The sequence below is a fragment of the Toxotes jaculatrix genome, chromosome 5 (assembly GCF_017976425.1).
Source record: "Toxotes jaculatrix isolate fToxJac2 chromosome 5, fToxJac2.pri, whole genome shotgun sequence".
In the NCBI taxonomy this organism is placed as follows: Eukaryota; Metazoa; Chordata; class Actinopteri; family Toxotidae; genus Toxotes; species Toxotes jaculatrix.
Window position 1 is genome coordinate 18,498,606 of NC_054398.1, and position 27,072 is coordinate 18,525,677.

General features: G+C 41.7%; 1 protein-coding gene across 1 annotated transcript in view; it reads right to left on the minus strand.

Moving 5' to 3' along the window:
• Positions 1-1,281: 1,281 nt before the first annotated feature.
• The window catches only part of tspan18b (tetraspanin 18b), a 31,546-nt gene continuing 5,755 nt past the window's right edge, over positions 1,282-27,072 (minus strand). The window contains exons 2-9 of the mRNA XM_041037417.1: positions 14,573-14,656; positions 6,453-6,548; positions 5,192-5,386; positions 4,836-4,910; positions 4,138-4,236; positions 3,731-3,907; positions 2,946-3,029; positions 1,282-2,190 (exon numbers count right to left, since the gene is read on the minus strand). Coding sequence (XP_040893351.1) covers positions 2,143-2,190; positions 2,946-3,029; positions 3,731-3,907; positions 4,138-4,236; positions 4,836-4,910; positions 5,192-5,386; positions 6,453-6,548; positions 14,573-14,575 — 777 coding nt within the window. The 5' untranslated portion in view covers positions 14,576-14,656 and the 3' untranslated portion in view covers positions 1,282-2,142. The remainder of the gene's footprint in view (positions 2,191-2,945; positions 3,030-3,730; positions 3,908-4,137; positions 4,237-4,835; positions 4,911-5,191; positions 5,387-6,452; positions 6,549-14,572; positions 14,657-27,072) is intronic.

Below are 27,072 nucleotides of genomic sequence, written 5' to 3' on the forward strand. Positions count from 1 at the left end.
ATCAGAGTACTCTGCAGGTTCAGGGTTCAGGGCCGCTCTCAATGGCCATGTTTGTAGTAACCTATTGTTTTGCGACAGCGCCACCTTGCGAATCGGTCGAGTGTAGGCTTAGGTTTGGTGTTGAACAAATTGAGTTTCCGGTGCGGATTCAACAGTGAGACCACCCAAATACAACCTCCTGTCCATCGGCTACGTAGGTGGCAGTGTCAGGAAAAATTAGTCGACTCTAATGACCACAGCCAGGATGCATCAGCTTTAAATTAATAAGTGGAATTAGTTTTGCACTTTAAGTTGCACAAAAATAAAGATTCATTAATTAAGTATGAAAACTTAGCCATCGAATCCCTAGGCTATTTCTGAAACAAAGGCAATCAGTCATCCGCTGCCAAAAAAAAATAAAAATCATGAATGTTTCTAATGTGCTAGTGTCATGGAGAAAATGATGAGGAGAACAATTGGTATTGGCCACAGGGACCTATGTTTACTTTTTCCCTCCTGTTTTTTTTTTTTTTTTTTTTTGCTCTTGTTTAGAGAGTCTTAATTTACACAGTCAGACTTAAGACATTCAGGAACTAGACAGGTTTGTACAACAAGAATCATGTATCTGAAGTCTTGCTTATGTGTTAGAGATAAGTCATGCTCAAAGTGTATCTTTGTCACAAAAAAAAAGGGGTCGAAGCAGGCACAATAGGTAAAAACACCTTTGTGTTTTAAAAAGCCTCTATTAATAACATCTCCATTTGATATAGATTGATTTGCTATACTGACGCTAACAAAAATTTCACAAATGGTTTTATTCATTTTCATCCTTTGTGCTGTTGTTATTGTTGTGTTTAATGCTCCTTGTTTGATTCACTGTCATTCTTTTTTTTCTGTATCTTATCTTGCAGGGGAAAAACAAATCAATACAATCTCATTACCACAATAACACTAAGAGCCGAATGTGGATCCTGACCACACTTTATTGTTATTTGGCTCATCAGTAAATGAAACCATCATGTTTCAATACTTAGAAAGTCAAAAAGGTGTAGCAGAGAAGAATAATTGGATAGTGAAAGAGACTAATCACCCATGCAGAAATTTTCTTTCTGACAATTATCTAAAAAACAGTTTAATGAGAAAATTGGTTTTATTATGGGGCTTGATGGAAAAAAAACATCTTAAAGTTTTTCAGAACATTAAGCAAGGCTATTGTCTTTGACCGAACTGTAAATATCTATTAAAATTAAATGATGAAATGATCTGAAAATGTGCAACCAGTTTAAGAAAATCACAAGGACAGTCATTTCAAATGCCATTTATGTCATTATCTTTTCAAGAATCTAATACAAATGCATATGCATACATTTCACCACCTAAAACCACATATAACCACTACTGCAATAAACATCACCATACGATTAGAAAAAGTATCAGAAGTCAGCTTTCAAGCTTGGAAAGGGTCATGAGGAACCACAAGTTCACATGCTCACAAACCAGTTCAAACACATTCAAAAAGAGCATTCAGTATGTACACACGCACGTGCACACACACACACACACACACGCACGCACGCACACACACACACACACACACACAAAGAGCTTATATAATACAGCATTAAAGAAGAGTGGCTGTAAAAAAGACATGTGGAGGAGGGGAGTGTGTTACAGTATACAGTATGTTAGGGAAAAGGGTAACAGCCAAAGTGTACATAAAACACATTTCTACAGTTAAGCCAACTTTACTTCTTATAAATATTCTTCATCCAAAAGTCAGTGCAGTGCCTTCTGCTCAGGCTTCACCTGGTCCTCATGCCCGGTCCACTTTACACCCAGTCTGTCCTAGACCTGGTCCACAAATTACTGTTTCCACTTTACACACAAATCTTTTTACATCAGTTTTGTCTCTGATCTCCTATTTTCTCTATGGTTTGTTTGTGTGTGTGTGTGTGTGTGTGTGTGTGTGTGTGCGCGCATGTGTGTATGTGTGTGTTTTTTTGCCACCCAGTACCTCAAAAGTCCAGCTGTGAAGTACAAGAGTTTGTAAGTTTGTTTTTCTACCTTGTAAGCCAATAGAAAAAATGATCAACAAATTTACAAAGTGTCCGTTTTACTCTTATCTCCTGAAATCCCTTTTTTAAGTTCACAGATGGAGCAGCTCTACTGGATTCCCCTGAAGAGACACATAGCGAAGACCATGGCGAAGAGCTGAGGAAAAGAAGACATATAAATTATAAGCACACAGAAAGGACACAGATTGTTTTTACAGAATTATGACAAACTTGATATTAAAGCAGCAGTGTACCACTCACACTCACAATGGGTAACACGCATTTCTAAACACTTTTTCAAAACTCTTTACACAACAGCAGTCATTGTGGACTTAGCTGTGGATAACTTGTCATTGCTTTGACACAGGATGCCTAATGCAGCACTTCTGATTAATTTCTGTATATATCTATACTATAAGATAGCACAGTCCATGCAATAAAGAGGTTTCACTCTTTTATAATAATGAAATCTTAATTTTTGCACAATTAATTATAAAGCCAATAAAATCTACTTTGAAACAGGTACATGACGTAATGTAATTTTTAAGACTTCATTATGAGTGACAAACTTTCTTGTTGGGGGAATGGTCAGTATTCTGGCACAGGAGTTTATTCTTAGGTTTTGTTATGTGAGGTCACTGCTGTGCTGAGCTAAGACTTTTGAAAACAGAGAACTCAGTTTAAGGACATACATTCAACAACCTGTAAAAAAAAAAAACAAAAAAAAAAGTACAGGTCCTGTAACACCAAATCTCACCACTAGATGGAGATCTTGCCATACAAAGATCTTTCAAAGAACAGAGTACATACACAGACATAATTCTTCAGCTTAATGCAGAATTCCCTGTTACTGGAGAGGTGAAGAAAAAACAGTATAGGTGATGATTTGACTAAAATGAAAAACTTTCATACCTCAATGGTCAGCACCACAATGGCGAGTGCTCCGGCCACATAGATGTACAGTTCAAAGTAGTCAACTACTGCAGAGTAACAGCCCTGTGGACACACAAAATCATGGGGCTCAGCAGATAATCAATAGGCTATAAACTTGCAGAATTACAGAGACAATTAAAGTAACATCACAGCTTTAATTGAGTGAGGCTCTGAACAAAGGCCTGGCTGAATGAGCGGGAAACAGGGCCTCCAGGCTCACTGCCTTTTAATGAGGGTTCTTTGTGTGAATGAACAGACAGAGACACACATTGTGGATATCTCGCATTGTTCTAGTGGCTTGGAAAAACAACAGGTGGAGAGTGCAGTAAAAACCCTCGTCCTATCAGCTTTCATTGTAATTACATTTCATTCCTAGGCTTTCTTTACTCTCACGGAAGCAGGGATGTGGGTGTGCATTTGTAACACTGTGAAACACACCTAATTTTCACATATCCATATACATACTGTTCTCCATTTTTGCGCACATTTATGTTCCACAGAAATTCAAATTTACCGACATATACAAACACATACACACATGCTCAGATGCATACATACACTGGTGTCTCCACACATAGTAAGACTGTCTCCCATGACACAAACACAAACATGAAAAAGCACTAATCAGCCATGGAGGAGGCAGCTAGTCCCTGGATGTCATCCTTCAACTGTCTCTTGCTCTAATTAAGCCTGTAGGTGGTTTGGAAGGAAGGAGGAAGAGACTGAGAGGGAGAGAGGTTGACATGATAGATGCCAGAAGTTACCTTGTTATGGCGGAACATCATATTGCCTGATAAGCACTGCTCCTGGCTGATATAGGCCAACTCCCCAGTCTGAGTGGCACGCTGGCAGCAGGCTTCTGGCACCATATGATTTTGGTTGATCAGCCTGAACAGGCTGTCCTTAAAATCCTCTGGACTGTTCACCCCACAGCAGTCAAACTGAAGGGAGGAGAGGAGAAAATAGGAGAAGAAACCCTTACTGCTGAGTGCGTATTTGTGCACTGGCCTGTGCTCCACTGCATGTGTGCAACAATCCGGCATGAAGATTGACCTAAATGTCTAGGATTTTATCTATAAAAAATATCCTTGACGCCAAGCTGCAAACCAACTTGATGGGTTGGTGTAAGCTACAGTGTGTGAGCTCTTTGCCATGTGTGCTGTGGCCTTACTGTAGTCATAATGGCATTCCATGTGGAGGTGAAGACATCAGTGTTGTTGTAGCCCTGATAATGTCTCTTCAGCTCCTTGGTGAAGTATTCTCTGGTCAGCTAAAGCAACAGCCAGAAAGAGCACAGGTTAGGGTCACCACAAAGATAATATCTGTTTCTTTAACATGAGAGAACATCAGTGGACACAAGGGCTAGGTGGCATTTTAATGGGGAACTGCACCGATTATACACATTAAAGACTGTTTACAGGTCTTGGGGAGTCCTACTGAATATGTGTAAAAAATAATATAAAAAGCCTCTTCTCAGTTGTCAAGTTAGATAATGTAAATGTCATATTTTGGGAGGGGAATGAGTAAGATGACAACTCTGGTTCTGCTGCATCAATTTCGGTCCTTTTTTTTAAAAAAAACTGTTCATTGCAAGTCTGACAATACTGTCGGAATGCAATGCTAAACCTGTGGTTTACACAGAGAAGAGAAGCACAGACAGTCTTACAATAACAATTCTGAAATAAACAAGATATTGATTTTAATCAGAAACTGTCTGGTCAAAGAATAAGTTGTATGAATACAAGCAGGCAGCAAATGACAGCTTTTATGTTCAGTTCTGTGGACACATTTTAGTTTAAATTAAATTTTGACTTCCAGCCCTACTGAGTCCAAGTGATCAAAGGTGGAGAGAATACTGAGGCAACTCACATGTTCCCGAAATATGAAGGCCAGGATGGCAGCAGCCAGCTCTGCTAAGAAGATGAGGAGGATGAGCATGAAGAACTGCAATAAAGCAAAAGAAAAAAGGCAAAGAATGAGAGCTAGAGTAGGACAAGGTGGATGAGTATCACAAAAAGTGCAGGCCAGTCACTAAAAATCACGTTCTGGCTGTGCCCACTTCACTCAACATTAACTATGCATGAGGCTTGAGGCACGAAGGCAAATAGAAGGGTATTTTGCTCTTTAGTCTTTCTGTTTCAAGCAGGAAGACCGAATAATCAGCACACATGCACACAAACAAGATCAGCAACAGAACTACATTTTGAATCTGTCAGCTGACTCACAAAGAGGAGCAGACACTTGTTTTCACGGATCGCTCCACAGCAGCCCAGGAAGCCCAGAAGAAAGAGCATGCCTCCCATCCCCAGGATGATGTAGACACTGGTGAATAACAGGGGGTTGGCTGCCACAATTTCCCTGAACCCAGTGGGGTCCACCAGTACCCACACTCCAACTCCCAAGAGGAACGAGCCCCCCAGCTGAAGAAGAAAAGGGAAAGAAGACACTAGTTAGACAAAACAGAAACTGGCCGCATTTTAAAAATTAATTGGAACTCAGAGGATAGCTCAGTGTCCCCAGTGGCACATCAAACATTCAATAAGATGTCATATAATGGAAAATAAATTTGTGCTTTTTTTGAAGGACAACGTGCTGGTAATGCAAATCTCTGAAAGATGAAAGGCTGAGTATCCACAGAGCCACAATGCTTTGGTGGGGTGGGTGGGTGGGTGGCGATATCTACCCTGCTTCGACTAACCCCCCAACCTGCTTAAGAAATGCACAGCACTGCAGTCTCCATCCTCTCCCATCCTCCCTTTCACTAAAACCCTATCTGCAGCCACTGTGGGGTGACTCATGTGATTAAGAAAAGAAGGTATTGAGGTAAGGGGGGAAGAGATCTGAGCCATCCACAATCCCCTTCTTCCTGTCACAGGGAGAGACCTCGGCTTCTGCAAATGAACACTGCATCAGCTCTGAGGCAGAGGTTATGGTATGAAGAAAAGAGATAGCCATTTTGAAAGCTCATTGGGCTTGAAAAATGCTGTTATGCTAGAAAGACCAAAAAAATGGCAGAGAAAAACAGTGGTTGTCATTGAGTGATGCTAACAGCCAAGTTCGTTCTTTGCTCCGCTGGTTGCATTATTACCTCAGCCTTGAACAACCGCATCTGAATAGTCTCTAAATGGTTTGGTTGCGCTTAATAAAGCAGGAAAAGAGACAAACCTTCTTACTCAGACCCTCCCCCCTTTACAGGCTCAGGCTAACAGGATTACCCTTGATTGTCTGATCAAGACTGATAAAGTCAGGTGCCAGTCACAAACACCACATGGCACTGTGTGCCTGAGATGTGTGTCAGCACACTAAAATCTAATCAAAAGAGAATTTGATAGAATCAAGATTGCCTCCGTCTAATGAAATGCAAATGTGGCTCCATTAGTCAGTCACGCAGGGGGCAGCCAGAAACCCATCTTAAATCGTTAGATTGACACTAACTTCAGAGATAGCTAAATTAAGTGTCTTTGGAGGAGAGATGAAAATACTTACAAAGATGAGGAAATTGAAGACAAACATGAGGTACTTGATGCAGCTGAGACAGTCCCCCTCCATGGTTGTCCCTCGGGCTGAAGCCTCTCCCTGCCCCTGAGAGAACACAAAACGTGCCGCTTAATGAATCCTGCCAAATGCTCACAGTATTCCCATTCTCCTGCACTTTGGATAGGCATTTAGATGAAACTGCCAAGAAAATAACACTCTGCTGCTAAAGCCTGCTCACACTTTAATGAGTTCTGCCTGTCAAACATACAATACACACACACACTGGCCTGTCAGTTCATTTGGTCCAATTTCAGCAGAAAATCTTTGTATTATCTCCTCAGGCGCACTGTACCAGCTATAGTTTCTCAGCAAACCCTAAGTAACTACAAGTTTGGGCTACACAGTGTCAACCCAACCTGACACAATTCATCTTACCACACAATGTGACAACTTATGTAATTTTAAAATGTACTTTCACAGATTCCCTATCAGCACTTCCTGTCTCTGGACAGATGTGATCCCTGGGTTCAGTGTGATTCAAGTAGCTGTCTATCTCAGGGCATTTTAAGGATATGAGTCCTGACTAGAGCTCAGTGTGCATTAACTGACAATGTATGGCCTTTACTATGGAGCTTCTTCTTCTTAATGTAATGAGAGGCAGGAGCCCTGTGCTCCCACCAGGCAGCCCTCTGACATAAACACACTTTCTCTGATGAAGGCTTGCCCTGGAAGCACTCCTTGTTAATGAAGAATGCCTCTCCTGCGTAAGGAGAAAACACGGACGTCTCAGTATTCATGACCCTGTACACCTATATATATCTGATGCACCACAAAACCTTCGGTGAAGCATTTGTTTAACCTACCAAGCTGCAAAATGAACAAGATTTTACCCTCAGGGAGGACAGGAATTGTCTAAGGATTCATCTCTACACATTATGCAAAAACTGAAGTGGAAACAATCTGTGGGGCAGCTATAATTGCAGTCTCAGTGAAAGAAGAAAATTAATTATTTGGCAGAAATGAACCAGCACTCTTTGCTTTGTAGTTATGATTATTAATTTGCTTTCCCATAGTGGTAGCCAGGACTGAGGATGGGTAACAAGCGGATTAAAAACTGATATCTGTGAGGAATTATAAATAGGTTTACATGACCAGGCAACTGCACACTGCCACCTACAAATTGAAAAAAAAAAAAACTTCCTTTCACTTCTTTTGTCTGTACTTCTCAGCACGTCTGTCAGATGTAATCTCATAATCTTTAGGCAGTCTTCCCACTGGCTGATGTGCTGTCAGAGGAGTCCTCTGGGTGATCTCTCTGCTTCTCTGAGGCAGCGGTGAAGCCCGGGTTATGATCGATGCCAGCTTTGATTCCTGTCTGTCTTTAAAGGGGCTCTGTTGCCGCTCAAATGGGATTTAGCCTTGACCCTTTCACCCTAACTGCACACAATTCACATTTTCAAGTTAAAAATAAACCATAATGTCACCAAACCACTGTCTTAAACAAGTGCTGCTCAACTGGCCATTGTATATTTTACACAGAAATATGGCAACTGTGCCAGTAAGAAAGTCATAACCCATATCTTTTCCTATTCTGTTCTACATTTATTACATTATGCTTGCACTGGTTTGTTTTTCATTCTGCTCTTAATTTCAATGTTTTTCTTTTTTTTTCATCTCACTGTAGGCTTGTGTAAGTTGCCGTGACAATAAAATTGAACAACACTAAAGATGTGAAGGCAGTCTTTGTCTGCTGTGGGAGCGAGTTAACATAGAATGAGAACATTTCCTCCCCTCACCAGCCTGAGGGCTTATTATTTTTTTCCTCTCCTCTTTTCCTCCCCAGACCCAGTGAAATTGATTTAGAGCTATGGTTAAACACCTCCTCTAAATCATAATGATATGCTTAGGTATTGATCACCATCCGAGTGGTACTCTGAGAGCAACCAACAGCCTCATTGCCCAAGATGGGATTTAATTAACCCCTCCTTTTCCTAAACCCTACTGAAAGGCCTAATGAGGGCACAGGAGGTCTTAATTGAGATTTGCATACATTAGAGTCTCACAGAATAGCACCAGAAAGGCCCTTTCTCATCACTCCTGCTCTCCACTGTTAGTCCTGGGCCCCTGTGAAGAGTGCAAACTGTATTTATTGGAGCAGGGATGAAGAAGTGGAACGAGGAGGGGGAGGAAGGGGAGGAAGGGGTCAGCTGGAAAAACTCTCAGGGCTCAGCTCACATCTCATTCTCCAAACGAAATGTCTGATTTCTCTTCCAGCTTCACCCTTTTGCTCTTTGCTCCAGTTTCAGGGTCAAACCAACTATCAGATCTAAAGCCAATTTTCTTTTATGCATTAAAATGCATTGGATGCTTACGAATGAAGTTGACTATGTGGGCCTAGCCGAGCTCCAAATAACAAGACCATGGTGCAAACCAGCATCATATAAATCAAACTGCCACTGAGACCCCAAAGAAAGTGCAGAGTAAACAAACTGGTCTTTCCCATGACTCCCATGGGATCACAGGTCCTCATCGATCACAGTCCAGTCGTAGAGATCAGACCATTAAGTCTCTCTGAATATTCTGCAGAGTACATTATGCAGACAAGGGAAACGTGGTTCACACCCCAAGAGCTACAGCCTTACAACAACATCGATAAATTACTAACAGATTAAAGGCAGATCCTCCTCAGGTGCACTGCTTTGCTAAGCTAGCAGTATGCCAAGATAAGGAGTTGTGTGGCATTGTGTTTGTATAGACTAGCAAAAAAGCACTTGCTGTAAACAAACATGACACACACAGCAGCAAGGACTACTGCACCACCATCATTGCAGACGGTGTGTTTGTTAGCAGGAAATACTGTATGTATGTCCTCAATCTGACAATCTAAGTGGCAGACTGAGCCCTGAGGTATCCAGTAAATGCCAGCGCTTTCTACGTCTGCAGCGTCTCCCGTTACTGACATCATGAAATGCCACACGATTCCATTGTTTACTCTTGGCGAAGACTGATCCACAGCCTGCTTGGGCTGTAGAGCCCAGCATGGTTGAGTTTGATAGTGGATTAATGAGGACTGATCCTAAATCAACTTCACAGTGCCGACAGAAGCCAGAGCGCTATAATGAGGACAAGCCCATCTGACCTATATTCTTCTCAGTATAAGGATGAGGAATTCTGAAACATCGCTACAGGCCTTTTTTCATGCTCAACTCAGAAAACCAGAGGTCTGTTTGGCCAGAATCTGCACCATCAACCATGATGGTCATGTCAACTCTCTGTAATTAAAAGATAAGGAAGACACAGACCCACACTGAGAATGCTCCATATAGAAATAGCACACCCTTGGGTGGTTCTCCTTGAAGTTGACACATTCAGCACGATTAATGAAGTGAGTCCATATTCCCCTGCTCCACCAGCCACCACCCGGACAAATCGAACAGCACAACAAGGACACTGTGTCTGCTCCTCGCCAAACTGTCGCCACCCTCCATACTCCCACTAACCAGCCAGTTCACTTCATCTTGGGCATGAGCCTGCATAACAAATAATTATTAATACTGAAACCCTGTTGAGATAATAAGTGTTGGAGCTTGACCCCTTTAAATGTCATTGACCTTCTAAACGATCACCTGTAATTGAACTCTGGGGACGGTGCAAATCATTCTCTGACTCCCTGATGCAGCTGGAGCAGGTGTGTTTTTCCATCTATTGTATGCCACTCTAAAGCTCTCTCCGGAGTGTGCTAATACCCTCTGACAATGGAACTAAGGGACCACACATGCCGCATCACCCTCTATCTCAATTAAAAATCCATTTTCATATTTCTCCATGACTTCCTAAATCAGACGCAGCAAGTAAACACCCCAAAATCTGAATAAAGACAGGCTCCTCTGGCAGTGAGCAGGGCTCCCCTGAGGCACACCATGTCCCTTAATGAACCTCCAATTAGGAGAGAATGAGCCCTGGGCCGTGCTGTCACACTGAGGAGCTTTGAAGTGTACTGAATGCTTAACAGCTATAGCACTGTATGTTGCTTTAGAGGGCATACAGCTCGCAGACAACAAGGGAACAACCACAGAGATAAAGTGTACAAAAGCAGCTCAAAGGCAACCCAGCTCACAGTGTGTGTGTGTGTGGGTGTAGCTCACACAGAGAGCAGAGCATCCAAACTCAGCTCAGGAAGTTCAGGAAACCGCAAGGCTTGTTGCAAAGGTCCTAATGCTGGTTAGATGTTCAGGTGGAGACATACAAATACCCTGCCCTCAGGCAAACTCAGCTCAATGAGTTTTCACTGTACACATATAGGATTGGTGAATATTTGGAGGCTGAGTGCCTGTGTATTGCTGCTGTGATAGTGAAATTTCCCAACTTGGGATGAATAAAGTATTTCTATTCTATTCTATTCTATTCTATATATTATCAACCTCCGCACATGATGGGCATTGCTAGTTCGCCGCAAAAAAGCAGACAGTCACTGATGAATTCACTCTGCCTTGCAAAGCTATTCATCATTTAAGTATGTTGTTCCACTACGTGCTGTGAATCCAAAGCAGTTCTTATCTAAGCCTGTGAGAGGCGCTCTCCTGACCCATTCAGTTTGGAAATGAAACTGTGTGAATCCCCGAGGGCAGAAGTCCTCTGACCAGGCAGCTGACACACTCCTGAACAACAGGCTGATTAACTAGAGAGGACTCCCAGAATGAACAAATGCACAGTCAGAAACACACTGACCATGTGTTGTCAACAGCACTGCAGGCCACATTCTTGACATCCCAACTGGGCACACATCCAGCTGTTGGTTCAGTACTAACAGTTGCTCAGTTGCTCATGCTCCTACAGTGAAATTGATTCTCCAGCTCCTTAGATAAGACATACTGGAGGGGGGAAGGGCACTGAGAGCTTCTTGGTTAACTTGAGCAGAGTACATGTGATTGAGATGAGCAGATTTTTGGCTTCTGTTGAACACTACTGTGTGTGTGATCCTCACTCTCTCAAAGCAGAGATCTTCATTTAATTGTGTCGGCACCTCTATCTGGCTAAGAGAAGATACAAACTGGCTGCACGGTGCTGGATCAATACCAGGCCCAGGCACATGGTCAATGATGCATTGATCCCCTGGAGTTCCAGCTCTTAGTCCGCTGTGTTGTCTGGTAGTGAGGGCATGTGGTAGCTGCACAAAATGAACACATTAACACTTCTTCACCGCCTCCTGTTAGAACTCAGCTCAGGCTTTTCCCACGGGGTTCTTTGGAGGATGACACATTGCCGGTGGGGCTTTCCACAAAAATGAGTTACAACTCAATTCAAAACTACAGTGCATGCTCAATGATTACTGTGACGACAACAGGGGGGAATTATTTACTGCACTTCTACTTTCTTGCCTAATTCTTTCCTTAGTAGGGTCTTTTTCTGTAAATTCCTGTGATCTTAGCCTCCTGTTATGTCATGAGGAGCGAAATCAATATCAGTTCCACCAACACTCAAGCAACAGTTAAAATGTTGGTGATGTTGTTTTAAATGTTTTAAATGTCAAGGTTGCCGTCATAGTCAAATCTCCCTATAATGAAAGTTTACATCACAGATGGCCTCGACAGAGGAAAACAAAGGGATATTTAAGGAAAGACAACACTTTGAGCCTCAGGGGACAACACACAAAGGGAAGCTTAGGAACATAAACATGCACGGGGAAATGTTTATGTTTATATTGCCCTTATGTTTATATTTATATTTATATTTTTCGCTCTTACATCTTGCTCTTGATGGCTTAAACTGGGACCTGAGTACTAATTTCGTACCATGACATGTAAATGTACTGGTATGACAATAAAAGTTCCTTGATCCTTGACACAAAATACACACACACACACACACACACACACACACACACACACACACACACACACACACACACAGACACACACACACACACACACACACACACCACTAAATTCTGACAGAGAACAGAAAAAATGAAACAAACAAATGCAAACACAAAAAGACAAATACAAAATTTTGTGAAATCCATTGTGGTTGTTTTTAGTGCATGTTGGAATCTTTCCAGTCCTCCAATAAGGACACTGGTCTCCACGGCAACCCGGATATGGGGTGAGAGTGGCCTTTGTCTGCAGAGTGGTATCTCCACTTAGCACTAGTTCCTGTTAAAAAACAAAGGGGAGCAGAGCCAAGCACTTTACGACAGGGGGACAGCTTGGCCAGCCATTTGTCTAATGAGTGATCAGTCACACCCTGTTGCAAGGCCATATGTTAGTTTGAATACAGCAAGTTCCCCCGTGTGGAGGATCAGAAAGCTGTTTTATCACTTACTGATGACTCTGTGCAGCACACACACGTACACATCTGAACCTTCATATACTCAGCTGAAGTTCAACAAAAGGGAGAAGAAAAAGAGCAAAAACAACAGTGCAGCCTACTTTGTGTTACAGACCGGGGCTTCAAGCGCAATGCAAAGATCAAAACAAAGCCTTGAGGATAGAGCGTGTGAATGTTTGTGTTTTTGTGGGAGCCTCAGATGAAAGGGATACCCACATATATTGGAGGTCCCACTGCAAATAACTTCATAGAAATAAAACCAGGAGTGTGTTAATGCCTTTGCATGAAGAGTGCAGCAGAAAATTCACGATACTTTCATTGTGCCTTGTAATTTGAAGCAGTGGAAGAACCTTGTACTGAATGTGGTTATTAATGTAACTCTGTGATTATGAGACTGAGTGATACTGGAGCACCTGTAGATGAGATCATGATTTCTTAAAGGATTTATTACAGAAATTAAAGGATAATTTTGGTTTGTTACAACTTGGGTCGTATTTTCATTCATATTTGGCAAAACAATCTCACCACAAGGTTTATGAAGACGCTTTTCTGAAGATTTTTCAATCATATCATACCATCTTACTCAGCGGAGGACATTTGCCCAGTTGCAATTGTGGATGTTAAGATTTCCATTCCCTTCTGATAATGTTGTTTTGCCAGCTACTGTTTCCAAAATAAAGAATGAACTTCAATCTCAGCTTTAAAGCTAACATGGACAGGAATTGGGCAAACTCAATCTGCTGAGAAAGATCACATGATCAGCAGCTCCAGAACAGCTACTAGACAGACCTTGTGGTGAGAAGGAGTTGTCCGCTACTATTTCCAGTGTCAAGAACGAACTTTTGAGCAACCTTTCTTCAATCTGTTATGATGAGCCAACAAACACATGCAGATCCACCACTTTATTTTGAAGTGAGAATAACAATGAAAACCCAAAGTTTTAGTAAAATTTCTCATTGACCTGTAATATGGTAACTGTTGGTTTCAAACAGGTATGGTCATCTTACTGCTTGTGCTTCTAAGCCTGCCTCATTTTTTTTTTTTTTGTAATGTTGCAGTGTTCACGGGCCATTCAATCTTATTATTTTCATCAATAAAAAACAGTATTTATAAAAGACAGAAATTAAGACCAAAATAGTAATAAACCCCAAATTATTCTTGAAGACAATATTTACAAAATTGAAAATGGCTAAAGACTGTGGTTATAATCTTACATGCCACTTCGATATGTAACACACACATTTATTGTCTGGTTGGCTGCTTTTACTGTTATGTGCTATGACTGATTACGGCTGATGTGTCTGGGTCTAAATTCCCCTTTAACCTCTCAATCCATACATGTCTGCTGCTCAGCCGTGCCCAGAATACTAATGTTACAAATGCCAATGCAAATCACAGGCTAACAAAGACCAGTGCTGGCCTGCTGTGATGGTGAAGGAACAAAAGCACTTGTCTGCCTGTTCACAAGACCAGCTTCACGCACCGGCTCTCACCAACACCGCGCCTCCTGTTGACATTAACAATGGCTTTGCGCCTGTACTGTCAGCATCTTACTGAAAAGAGGCTGTCAGCAAGCTCTCTCTGCTACTTCTCTCACTGATTTAACATGTGTCTGCTGGAGTGGAATCACTACTGGATTTGGTGAAAATAATTCATGGCAAGAGTCAACGCTGCAGATGCTGTGGGAAAACTAAGGGCAAAAATATGTTTCACATAGGAATATGCAATGAAGATGAAATTGTGTTGTTGTTGTTTTTCCAAGACCATGTGTGCTGCACTTGTAGATAAAATACTAAACATACCATGTGTATCTGCTTGTGCCTCGTCTTTGCTCAGATGAAGCTGATGACTTCTCTCTGTTTCCTCTCCTCTCCTGTTTTCATGGGCTGTTGGACAGAAGCACAAGGGAAGAAGCAGAGGTCAGGACTGAGCTAATAAGATGAATACACAGTGAGGCACCGGCGAGGAGAAAGAAAAGTGGCACATTTGTCTTGGTATGCGCATAATTCATTTAAACACAATAAGACTGGGAGCTTGAAAAACACAGAAAATAAAACTGTAGGACACTTAAAATGACCGAGTTTGCATTTATTATGTATGAAGAACTCGCTCCCAGCAGTGAGCTAATCTAAGACTGCAACTGCGTTTTATCTGTGTGAATATTTCACTTCTCAGCTGGAAGGCAAAATTAACAAGGACAAAATTAAAAAAAATGTACTGCCTTTAATAGTTGAAGTCTAGGTCTGTTCCGGTCAGGTAAGATTTTAATTTTAAAAAGGTTTTAGAATCTGTGTTCCTTCTCACTCGGTTAATTATCATGTATTAGAAGACCCAACACACCGGTCTCCTCATTTAGCTTCTGACGTGACCTTGATGAGCATCTGAACTCATGTATTATTCACTGGAAGTAGATTACCTTGCTTTCTTACCACACGTTACTGGCTGGTATGGTACATTTCCAACTAAGTGTGTCTAATGAGCATAAATGCTTTCAACTTTTTCCTGTTTCTAAACTGCTCTGCAGTGTCTCCCAGCTGAAAATAACGATATAGCAATGAGGGCAAATTAAACTGCTGGTATTCCAGCCTCTATGTGCAAAAATAGTCAGCAGCACAGTTTTGACTGACAATACTTTGGAGCCGCTTTCAAAGCACTGGCACTGACAACTACAGCATCAAATATGGCGAGAGCTGCCTATGGAGGCATGAACAGCATGAAGCTCTTGCCACATTAGATGGTGAGATACAGGCAGGGTATTCTCATTCTGACAGGGGCTGGGGATGGAGAATATCCCAGGAGTATTCTGGCTGATAGAGCCAGCCACATCATCCCGCCGACACACCATATTGCCAGCAGACATCAGATTCACCAGGACGCAGAACCCAACTGACAGTGGCAACCACACACCCTCCCCCATACAGAATACACAGCTCTGATTACATCTAGAAACGGCAATCAAAGTCTGAATGAGGAAACGGAAAAATCGGAGTGGTGAGATGCACTAGAATGATAAACTCCTTTATCACAGAACGTTGAATTCAGACACTACAAAGCACATGCTCCGGGAATCAATAATATCTCCACAGTGGCTATACATGCATGGGGAGCTAAAGGATGTGCAGCTCGCTGAAAGAATCATTTACAAAATATTCACCATATGGCTTAGCAAACATATCCCCAAGCAGTACAACACTGTAATCCCTTTTCATTTTGTGTCTGGTCTATTACCACAGCAGATAGGTACATAATCATCAACAGCATGTCTGTAATCTAGTACTGAGCAGCAGAGTGGTCAAATTTTATCCTGAAGCCTGTTGCAGAGGTAGTCTCTCCTGAGCCGCTGTTTAGAGAGCTATTAGCTGGTGGAGAGCAACAGTGTTGAGGGTCTGCATTATTTTTTGGTTTCCATGGAACCCTTTTCACGGGAAAGTGGAGCACCAATAGGATCGCAGAGCCTCATTGAATCGGTTATGGGGGTGAGAAGAGAGATCAGCGCAGACGGCTGAGAAGGCACAACAATAGGACGAACCCTCGAGGGAGACTAGAAAGGCCAGGCCACTGAGGGTCTAACAAAGCAGGGAACGACTTAACACCAGAGAAAAGGTTTCATCTACATCCACTCAATAGCTTTCCTTTTAAATAAATCTCTCTCACCAACTTATCATTGACATTTAAGCTGATGAGCACTGTGGGCAATTCAAACATCAAGGCAGTCACTAATTGATTAGCCGCTGCTGATATTTCAGGCTCTGACAATACTATTGCATCACCGACATTTATCCTGTGTGCAAGACAGTAGCACATTATAAATTATGCCTTTCCACTTAGAGCATGTACTGTAGTACCCCCCGCAGTTCAATTCACAATAGAGATAGCAGAGGAAACTGTAGTAGCCATAAAGCAATAAGAGGTATTAAAGGCGCCAGCACCAGCACTCTCCAACAGAAGTGTCTGTCAAATGATCGAAGTGTCTCAAATCCTCTACACCTTTCCAGCGTAGGTATTTCTATAACTCTTATATGTGGCAATCCAAAATTTGTGCCCACTTCACACATCGAATCGGCAGCTGTGTCAGTGTAAGAAAGAGAGCAGAGTTTAAACTTCTCCCCCAAGCTTTTTATTTTTTTCATTCTTTTCACAACTCTTTCTGTCACTTTTCATGTTAACATTATGTAACGCCTTAAATGCCTTCCAGGACAGGCCTCCATGTCTCACCCCTCTCTAGGACAACTGGATTTTCACCTCACCTTCAAGTCACTTGTTACAGCTAAGGCTAAATACTTTAGCCTTCAGACATTGTAAGACATCACGTCCTACAAACTAGTTCTTTTCTAACATACTTCTGCCTTTGGGGGTCAGCATGCCGACAATGAAGAACTTATAATCAAACTTTAACTACATCCAACTGTTGTGATTGTCCAGCTGTACAGAGGTGTTGTTTTTCAATGTTCACACAACTAATTCAGTTACTTTTTGTGTTGACAACCAAGAGCAACACCATGAATGCTTTTGCATTTATAGCCAAGATTTTACTATATGTCTACTACTGGCTAGGGACTTGTCATTTGTGTTTTTTCTTTTCCTCCATAAGTCACCTCATCCTGCCAATCAGACGGACAACCTTGGCTATACTGTCAGAGGTCGGACAACAGCAGCGGCACTTCCTCTGGTGACAGGAAGTGGACAGGAAAATAAGGGAGGAAGTGACAATTCTTCCATCTACAGCTTGCAGCTGGGTTTGACCTCAATTTCTCACCAGTGTTGACAAAAGCAAAACCTCTGAGCTTTAGAGCCAACTCTAAATTTAGAGGAAATGACCAATGGGACCTTTTACTCCCTGAATCAAATCGTTATAAACATACTTAAAAAAGGAAAAATCTACAGCTCTGGATGTCAGCTCTCCCCAAATAATCTCCAGTCAGCTTCTGACAGGGTCCATATACATCATGTTCTAATATTATAGAAACGAGAAATAGGGCAATTGCCAGCTGCCATATATCTTCTGAATGTCCACTTTAATGAGGGCAATGCTGAGGCAGAATTACTGCCTTACCCCATCTGGATTTATTGATCTAACAGTGTGAGTCAACCACCAGAGATAAAGATAAACCACCACGATGGATAAACAATCCTCACTCTGATCAGAGGCCATCGCACAACTAATCACTCACTCTCGTCTCTCTGGCCGCCGCTTACCCACTGTTTTCTTTGTTCTCTGCACTACAGTAGGTGCTCTCAGGGTTACACTCCGGGCAAGAGTGTGTTCACTCATTTGAGGCACACAATTATTCCAGCTAAAAGATGCAGACTGAACTCATTATGGAGTCCTCTGTTTTCTCAGTGTTAATTGTTTTGAGCTAAATGGAAACCTGATAAGAATGCAGACCCTGGAAAAGTGTTTGGAGGGTGCTATTTTGATGCTGATGAAAGCTGACACTGTCCACTTCTTCCACAGTAAATCAGAGGCAAACATTAGCCAGGTCTCTTTGTAGCAGGTTTCTCAGGCAGCAGCCTGTATCTCTCACCTCTGCAAAGATGCCCTCATCAAAGAACAGTGCAAAGTGTCTTAGACAAACCCTTTCAAACATCTGCAACCTGCTTCCATAATTACACAACACCAAAGTCTCTCTAGTGACACCATGATGAAGAACAACTGAACTACTTGTTGTTATTTTCCTTAACCCATGTCTAATTTAACTAGCCGCCATGTATACCACCGTACTTTCACCCTACTTCCAAGGCCCCCAAGGCTAGCCCCCTGTCTCTGAGGAGCTAGGGGCCTGGGGGGCATCACAACACTGCTTTGAAGTTGAACGATTAAAGAGGAAAGACCTGTCGAATTGGGATGATGGGGCTAAGGTTGGGAGAGGGGGAGGATCAGTGTGAGGGACAGGAAAGGCTGTGAATACTGAGAGCTCAGGGCCCCATGGGACACAATTAAGAGCAAGGCTGTTTTAGTGAGGGTTACAAAAACACAGTAAGGATACCAGCAGTGCAGCCTTCCAAGCCAAGGTAAGAGTTCATTACTACATACACAGAGGGGGCTGGGGCTGTTAAACTCTCGCCAGTTTGTTCACCAGCTCCCCCACCCACAGGCCCAGCGAGCTGACGAACAGCCACATGATAACCATTTCCATCCCAGTTAAATCCTAAAGCCCAGTAAAGCTTGAGAATCATGCAGCTTACAGCTCACAGAGCCTCCAACTCAGAAAGGAATTGAGATGAAGATCCAGGCTGTCTGCACAAAGAAGAAGTTTGCATAGAGTCTTCCCTCAGGATGTTTTCCTCAGCTAAAACATTATGAGCGCACAAAAGACAACACTCCAGATTTGCAGATTTTCAAGTCAAATTAGAAGACTGACACCAAGTGCAGTGAAATGTTTACATGAAAAAAAAGTTATTTTGATGGCTTAACCACTAACAAAAGGCTGTTTCCATTAATGATTAATCTGCTGATTATTTTGTCAACTACTAGAATAGTCATTTGGTTTATAAAATGTCTTAAAACTGTGAAAATATTCTTCATTTTTCATGGTCAGTTAACCTACACATGGAAAACTGATCCCAAACCTACTTACTCCCCTAAACATGAGATGCCAGATTATCGCAGTGATGAAACTCGTAGCACAATTAATCATGATCATCACTTCTGTGGGAATCTGTGGTATTCTGTGCTAAAACATACTGTGCCCTGTAAAATATTTTCCACAAGATATTGAATGTAGAAATATGTGGCCACTGTTGTCCTATATGTCAAACCAGCCACTTATATGTGTTACGAACACATCTGCTAACCATTTATAGGCCTCATTTCAGTTTTGCTAAAGTACTACAGAGCAGTAGGTTGTTCTCAATACATGTGGAAATCAGATTCTGTAGCTAAGAACACTTTAGCAATGATCATTACTACAAGGTCTTTAGCAAAGAGAACTGTCCTTTATCTGGAGGGTTACCTGTAATTGGGAAGATCTGTCCTTAATATGCCTTCATCTTGACCCTCCTGCTTGTTTAAAGACTCATGAAGCTGTTTAGTGTGCTGACAAACAATGCGGTACACATCTAAATGCAGAAGATACAGAAGAAGTGGAAACAGATTCTTTGCACAATGAGACCAGATGCGACTTATTTTCAAAATCAAAACCAGTGGAGGGTATTTGACTTTGGATTCCTTTTCTGAAATAGTCATTTTGCTTATATGCACAGCCAGCTCTGCCAAAGCAGTGATGTTTTGCGTTTGTTAATTTCATCCTTGCTCCATGGCCAGTTAACAATTGTCTCTACATTAAATAGTACTGCAAATGAAAAACAAAAACTCTGACACAAGTGGGATTAGCATGAAATATAAATAAAATCCCAATAAAGGAAATATAATCAAAAATTGAGCTGAGGGACACTTGGATCTCTGCCTGGTAGTTACAACATCGGTTCAGCCTAAGCTCTGAGGCCCAGTGGATCTGGTTCCAATCGTTGATCGTTTTCACTGCATACCTCAGTGACCACACCCTGAAAAGCTAACTACTATATTAACACATTGTTCTGAAACGCAGATGATGACTGTGAGTATCTGTGATTGATTTATTCCAGAACAAATATTTTTATTTATTTATTTGTTTATTTGAGGCAAAGAATTGTTGTTTTCAACTATGTTCAAACAAGGTAGCACAGCACTGAAAACAATGCTTTTACTTCTTTTGTTTACAAGTACAGACATGTGGGTCACATTATGAGACAAAAGTATAAACAAACATGAAGAAAGATGGCAGGATTACTGCCCAGTTTACATCCACGCTCCGGTGCTATTTTATTTAACAACTCAATCAAGGCAATGTCATCTGTTGCCATAATATGACAAAAAAACCTCTCTTAAAGACCCCGAGGAAAAGACAGGAAAAAATGGTCATACTGTTGTGACATATTTATAAGTTTCCCACAGTGTTTTATAGCAGAGGTGGGCCACCTTGCCAGGAACAAAGACCACCTTCACTAAAATCCTGTATACTGAATACTCTTTAAGGAACAAAACATTAACCTAAAGAAGAAAGAACAGAGGCCCAAATTTACACAACAGTTACTATATATATCATGAGAGTGGCTATTCGGTCCAATCACAATTTAAAAAACTGATTACTAGATGAAATGTGTTGAGATCTGGGTGCCTTACCACTTGTGCCAGTACAGTGCAGTGGACTACTCTAACTATAATACTTAAAGAGTCACATTACATATGGAGTCAGCACTTTAAGAATCAATATCACATCACATTATATCACATTGCATCATATCATATCATATCATATCATATCATATCATATCATATCATATCATATCATGATTCCAGTCCCTAATGAAAAGGCATTTGACTGTACTGGACCTTCAAATAAATTAGGCAACAATGTTTTGAGCTTATACAGACAATTATGTGCATGCTAACATATAAATATAGATAAAATAGGTTATCAGCATTAATGTGTAGTTTGTTTCCTGTTCCACCAACAGACACAGGCATAAGTCAATGTGTACAGCTACATGTAACATGGACTTGTTATGAGTTTACATTCCGGTGATCTTAAGAGAAACTGAGGCAACAGACTATTGGACTATTGGAGAGCAAACATTGTTTGACTTGAGCTTAGCAATAATTGTGCTCCATTGAAACAAAAAGCAGAACAAAAGCCAAGACACAAATACTGTACAAGCTGCATAGAAAATTAGAACCAAACAAAGGGAATCCATACAGGGAGATGGCAGCCTGTGTCTGTGTGGATCTGGCAGAGGCCTGTACAGGAGCAGGAGGGCAGGTGTCCCACTGGGTTACAAGAGCCAGAAGCTTTGCATCTGGATCATTTCCTCAGCCCAGAGGGCCTGCACTCTAGGACCTCCTCGTAAAGCTGCACATGTGCCAAAGTACCCCAAATCCCTCTGAATCCTTCATCTATGGCAGCTTGTATGTGGTGGCTGTGGTGATAGCAGGTAACAAGCTGTGACAAACTCACAACATCACAGAGAGGAAGCAGTGAAAATGACTCATGCTTTTTGTCTCTCACACTGTCAAATATGCTCACACTAATGGCCAAATAGCTTGAAAATGTGCTTCTGCATGAGGGGCGTAAAAATGGTTTTACCACTCCTGTTCTTCAGCAGAGGGGTGTGACTAACGGCAGGAAGATTACTGGAGCAACTGAAGATGTAACCAGGATAAAGAAAAATTCTTGACTGCGTGAGTAAGACTTCTGCCCACTCCAAAAACCTTAGGATACGCTCCTTTGCACACTGGTTGACTCTAAGCTTGATACTCCCTGGACAAAGAGTTGAAAGATATCCTTTGAGGTGATATCCTGCCTCTGAGTGAGTCCCGAGAGGAGGCCAAGAGGGACTGAAATGTGGAAAAAGGGGGTCGGACATTTTCCAATCTTGTGAAAATGCAGGAGTGCTTTAAGAAACATTCCCGCGATTGGCTGAGGGAGCCACAAGCGGGGAGACGTCAGGAAAAATCATGCTTGGCTCAACACAAAAAGCACTCAGAGAAATGAGATTTAATCTGCTGAGCTTAGAGCGTATTAGCCAGATGTAAACAGTCAGTACCAGCTGTGAGAAAGTTAACTTCTACAGCCCTGCTGCTTTGAAAAAAACAATACATAAAACACCAAACATTAACAATGACAGAAATTCTGCAAATGGAGATATTTAAAGGCTTAATAGGACTTTCACAAGCCAGGGAAGTTGCAGCTGTGGGAATCAGGGGGTTAAGGTCAACTGGCCACACTGAAACACTTTCTCTCTGAGAATACTCTGCCTTCAGGCCCGAGCTGTGGGAAAGGGAGTTTATGCAATTACATCACATTGATTTATGGGAGGCAGAGGAAAGATGGGGAGAGGATGGAAACTGAGCTGCTTGGAGGCAGTCCAAGATTAGGTCCCCAAAGAAACACAAGTCAATAGGTTTACACCACAAAACATGATGGATCTGAGACAATTGTGTGGGGGATGGATGTGGTCAGCGAAACGCTGGCAACACGGTGAGGTCAAAGCAATCTGTAATTATTGGTTTTGATTTAAGACTCAAAACACTAAAGTATGAGAAAAGCCATAAATGAAATGCAGAAGCTTCTGGATGAACCTGCTCACAGAGCACATACAGTTAACAGGTTCAGAATAGCAATGACACCACTGCTGAGTTTATTTCAATTTTCTCAACTCTAGGGAACTGATGACAACTGTCTTGCTTGAGCAGATGCCGCTGATGCTGTCTTGAGTATTAATTGGGGGTAGTGATGACATTGCGTGTAATGCGCCCATGCATGCACTGCAGCGTTAGAAGGGTAGCATATCTCCATAAGCCCACCACAGCCTAACACTGACAAATAAACAGCCCATTTAGTGCTCTCCACTTCTGTAACAGGACCACCGGAGTGACCGCAGCTGAGATATTTATGGAGAAACAAATTACTGCTCTTCTGCTTATTTAAACGTTTGCATGTGAACTGAGTTTAAAATGCAAAAAAACGACAAAAAAAATCTTCTACTTGTCTTGGAGATTCACGTACAGCAATTCACAGTGGTGGTGGAGGTATAATCAAAGAAGCTTTCATCAAATTCCCATAGATTAATGTTGCAGATTGTTAAAGGAAGCCTGTGCAAAAAGCCAGAATCTATTCAGCAATTCTGTTATATAGTCTCTATAAAAAAGAAATCCATTCTGAATCACAAATAACATATGAGCCTACACAACAAAGGAAAAATGTAACTCATTAATTTTCACGGCATGAGACTTGTGTTGATACCAGCCTCCAAATGGTGAAGATATGAACAAAGCAGGAGGAGATAACAGAAGATATTCGGTATAATGAGCTATGAAGTTACAGTAGGAGACGTTAAATGGTTTTGTTTTTTGACTTTTCAAAATCTCCAGCTGTCGGCAAATTCTTAAAACTTCTTGGAAACACAACAGACCTTTGGTTCAGGCCAAAAGCAACAGAATAAATATACACACATGAAGCGCTGGCCAAATATTTAAAGAGGGTGTTTTTAAAGCTCACAGTATAGACTAGATTATCAGGGGTGGCTGAGGTTGGTGGGGGGGTTCGAAAGATGTGGCAAATATATGGAAAGCTTACCCAGTAATGTTTTGAGTAAGACAAGATTGGACATCTGTTCTGTGTTAAATAAAAAAGCAGCTTGTCCAATTCCAAACTGCCTGCAGAGATAAGCAAAAGTGGTTTTGGTAATTGCTCACAACACTGGCTCTCTCCTCCTTCATTGTTTCTTCTGTGCATCATTTTAATGTTGTGAGATCAAATGAGATCATGTCCGGTTATTGACTGAGGCTAAATTTTATTTAAGTATCAAAGAAAGTAATCTAAATGCTGTTTTATCTGCATTAAATCCTGTTTTGTCATCTATCCAGTTAAAGCACCAGATTGGAGCCACCAGCTGAAGAGATGGATGGTGTTTTTTTGTTTTATTTATACTCTGTGGCTTGAGAGTTCGTGCCAAAAGAACCTAAACACATCCAGGGGCTTTCAGAGACACCTACAAAATTACTTTGGCTTCAGCACTGGTGCTGAGGCATTTCACATGGGATCTAACTCCTGCCAAGTGTTATCGGGAAAGATGATCTGGGCCCATTCCTCCGGGGTGCAGACTCCTGGAGAAGTGCCTGAGCTGTCTGTTTTGTCCTCAAACACTTCACAGTTTTGAGCGTCACACCCAGGTGGTCAATATTTGGTTGGACGACTTTGCTGCTGCCCTGTTGTCCTGAAGTGGGACAGGTGACAAATCAGTGGGAAGTCATCCAAGATTACCCGATGTTCTACTGAAAAAAAAATCCCTCCAAGCATCTGTACTCTCTTTTTTTAAACACTTAAATCAATGAACACTGCAGCCAATTTATTTTCACATACTGGAAATGCCTGCTGAGCCTCTGCTATCTCTGACAAACACACATGAAGGTGATCCCTGAATTCTGCTGTCACAAACGTTAGGACCGAAATATATTTTCATGAAAACATGAATGGTTAAAACAGTGGCTAGCTCTCCTATGCAGAGGATTCTCCTTTTTCCCTAAGCTTCAAAGAAAAGAAGATGCAGCGAGGTACGGATTAAGGAAAAAAAGAATTATACTTCATGGTGTGCATGTGTTTACCCTAATAACTATTAGCAAAGAGATTTTACAGTGAGGAAATAGCTCTTTAACTCAAAAGGATGTGTCTATTTTTATTTTTCTCTTCTTAGAAAACCATTTTTCTTAAGAATTCCTTGTGGGAGCTGATCCACCGAGTTTATTAAATGCAGCACATTCACAGCACTTCACAGTAATGGCAGCGTGGTTTGCTTGTGGCCGTAACACATCGGCTGGCATTGACCGACTGTTTGCCCAAAGGACAGAGGGCGTGTTTTAGTGCAGTGACCCATGAATGCTGTCTCGAGTAGCACGCTTTTAAAGTGGTGGTTGGCTAAAAATTTCATAAAGCGCCATCAAAAAATCATGAGGCAGTGAGGCGCTCAGTCTTTGCTGTCTAATTGTTTTCCCCTTTGAGGAGTAAAAATAACCGTCTACGACATGTACATTTGATTTGCTGTTAAAAGCCAATTATGCAGTCGGACATGCAGAGGCCGTTCAGATGAGTAAATTCACCACAGTAAGAAACAGGCAGGGATGTTGCCCAAGAACCATCACTACAATCTTCACATTAACTGGTCTGGATTGCTGAAGGATCCCGGGTCGCTCGAATGACCTCAGTTGGCTTTATTGCTATGCCAAAGTTCAACACCCCTTTCTGCTTCAGTTTTCAACCACATGTGATGTAATGATTTGATTGTGGGCAATAAACAGAATGACAGAGAAGAAGCACCAGCAGAAAACCGTGCAAAATGCAAATGCGCACCTGTGTCACACAAAGGGACTTTATATGGGTTAACCTCAGGTGAGATAACTCAACCACATGAGAGGTTCTAAATACAAACAGACAGATGGCCCTCATCTACACTGCTATGAGTTTATAAGCTCTAAAGATTTTTTTTTTTTTTTTTTTTTTTAAACTATCTCAGAGGCTTGTGATCTTGGCGGGAGAGAGATCATTAGCTGGCCCTTCCCACAAGTTTCCCCAGGTAGAGGCTGGAACCCGCTGTGGATTTTTTTTAATCAAACACTGATCTGTCCCCCTGATGCTGTGGAGGCTGACAAGGAGTCCATATGTCTAATTAGACGCATAGAGAATCTTGCCCTGTGGGAGCGACTGTAACATTGCTGTTATCCCGCAGGAGCTGCAGGGAGCAGTGCTGTGGACAAGGTGTGTGGGCTTCAAAGGCAGCAGAAAGCAGCCAGCGTAGCGGAAAGTAAAATGCTGTTTTTTTTTGTTTTTTTTTTTAAGTGCTTACCCTCATACCGGCATTGTATTTGAATACAAATGCACATAATCAGACTGCAAGGCGGGAGAAGGAGAATCACATTAGTCCAGAAACGTCTACTGTAACATCCACTTCCAAGTTAAAATAAAGAAATCTCTGCTTGGCTACGGTTTTTCTGTGCTATGTTTACTAGCTGAATGCAAAACATTTAGCCTAGATTCGAGCAGATATTAGATCCATAAACAGTAAATCTAAAACAACCCCATTTCCTGTTGAGTTCTGCCAGCAGCACCCAGGCTGCAGGGGTATGTGTGTGGGAGAGCTTCATGTACTTTTATGTTTGTGTATTTGAGGTTTGTACGGTTATCACTGACTGCAGACAGCCGATTGGGATGCAAACCCAAATCACGCTCAAAATAAATCTCTTAGAGGTACTCTTTAATTCAGCCACGCTGGAAAAGCAGAGACAGCAGACAAGACTACGTCATATGTACCAACGAACAGTCCTCCCTGTGTCCGTAAATCTGATGTAACTGCACCATCTCGGCTTCATTTCAAGACTTCCCATCATCATCCAAACAAGTAAAACTGAGCTAATGAGCTAACATCGAGCTTCAACACCCGACATGCACTTAAAATGATAATGGGCTAATTATCTGGGTCATCATTAACAACCTACTGTCCATCCCTACAATAATTTGTGGCCTGTAAATTACCAAATCAATTTGTGGTAAGAGCAAGCATTTGAATTTCTGAGTAACAATTATCATATTGCATTACACTGTGTAGCCCATCGTCAGTGATTAAAAATAAACAGGATATTTACAGGGGCTCAGATCCCCTTTAGGCAGAGGAAATAAAAAATGCAGAGCTGAGTATTTAATAAAATAGGGCACATTATAAAAGGCCCAGATGACTAATGAGGGTATTCTTGTAAAGCTATATTCTCTTATTC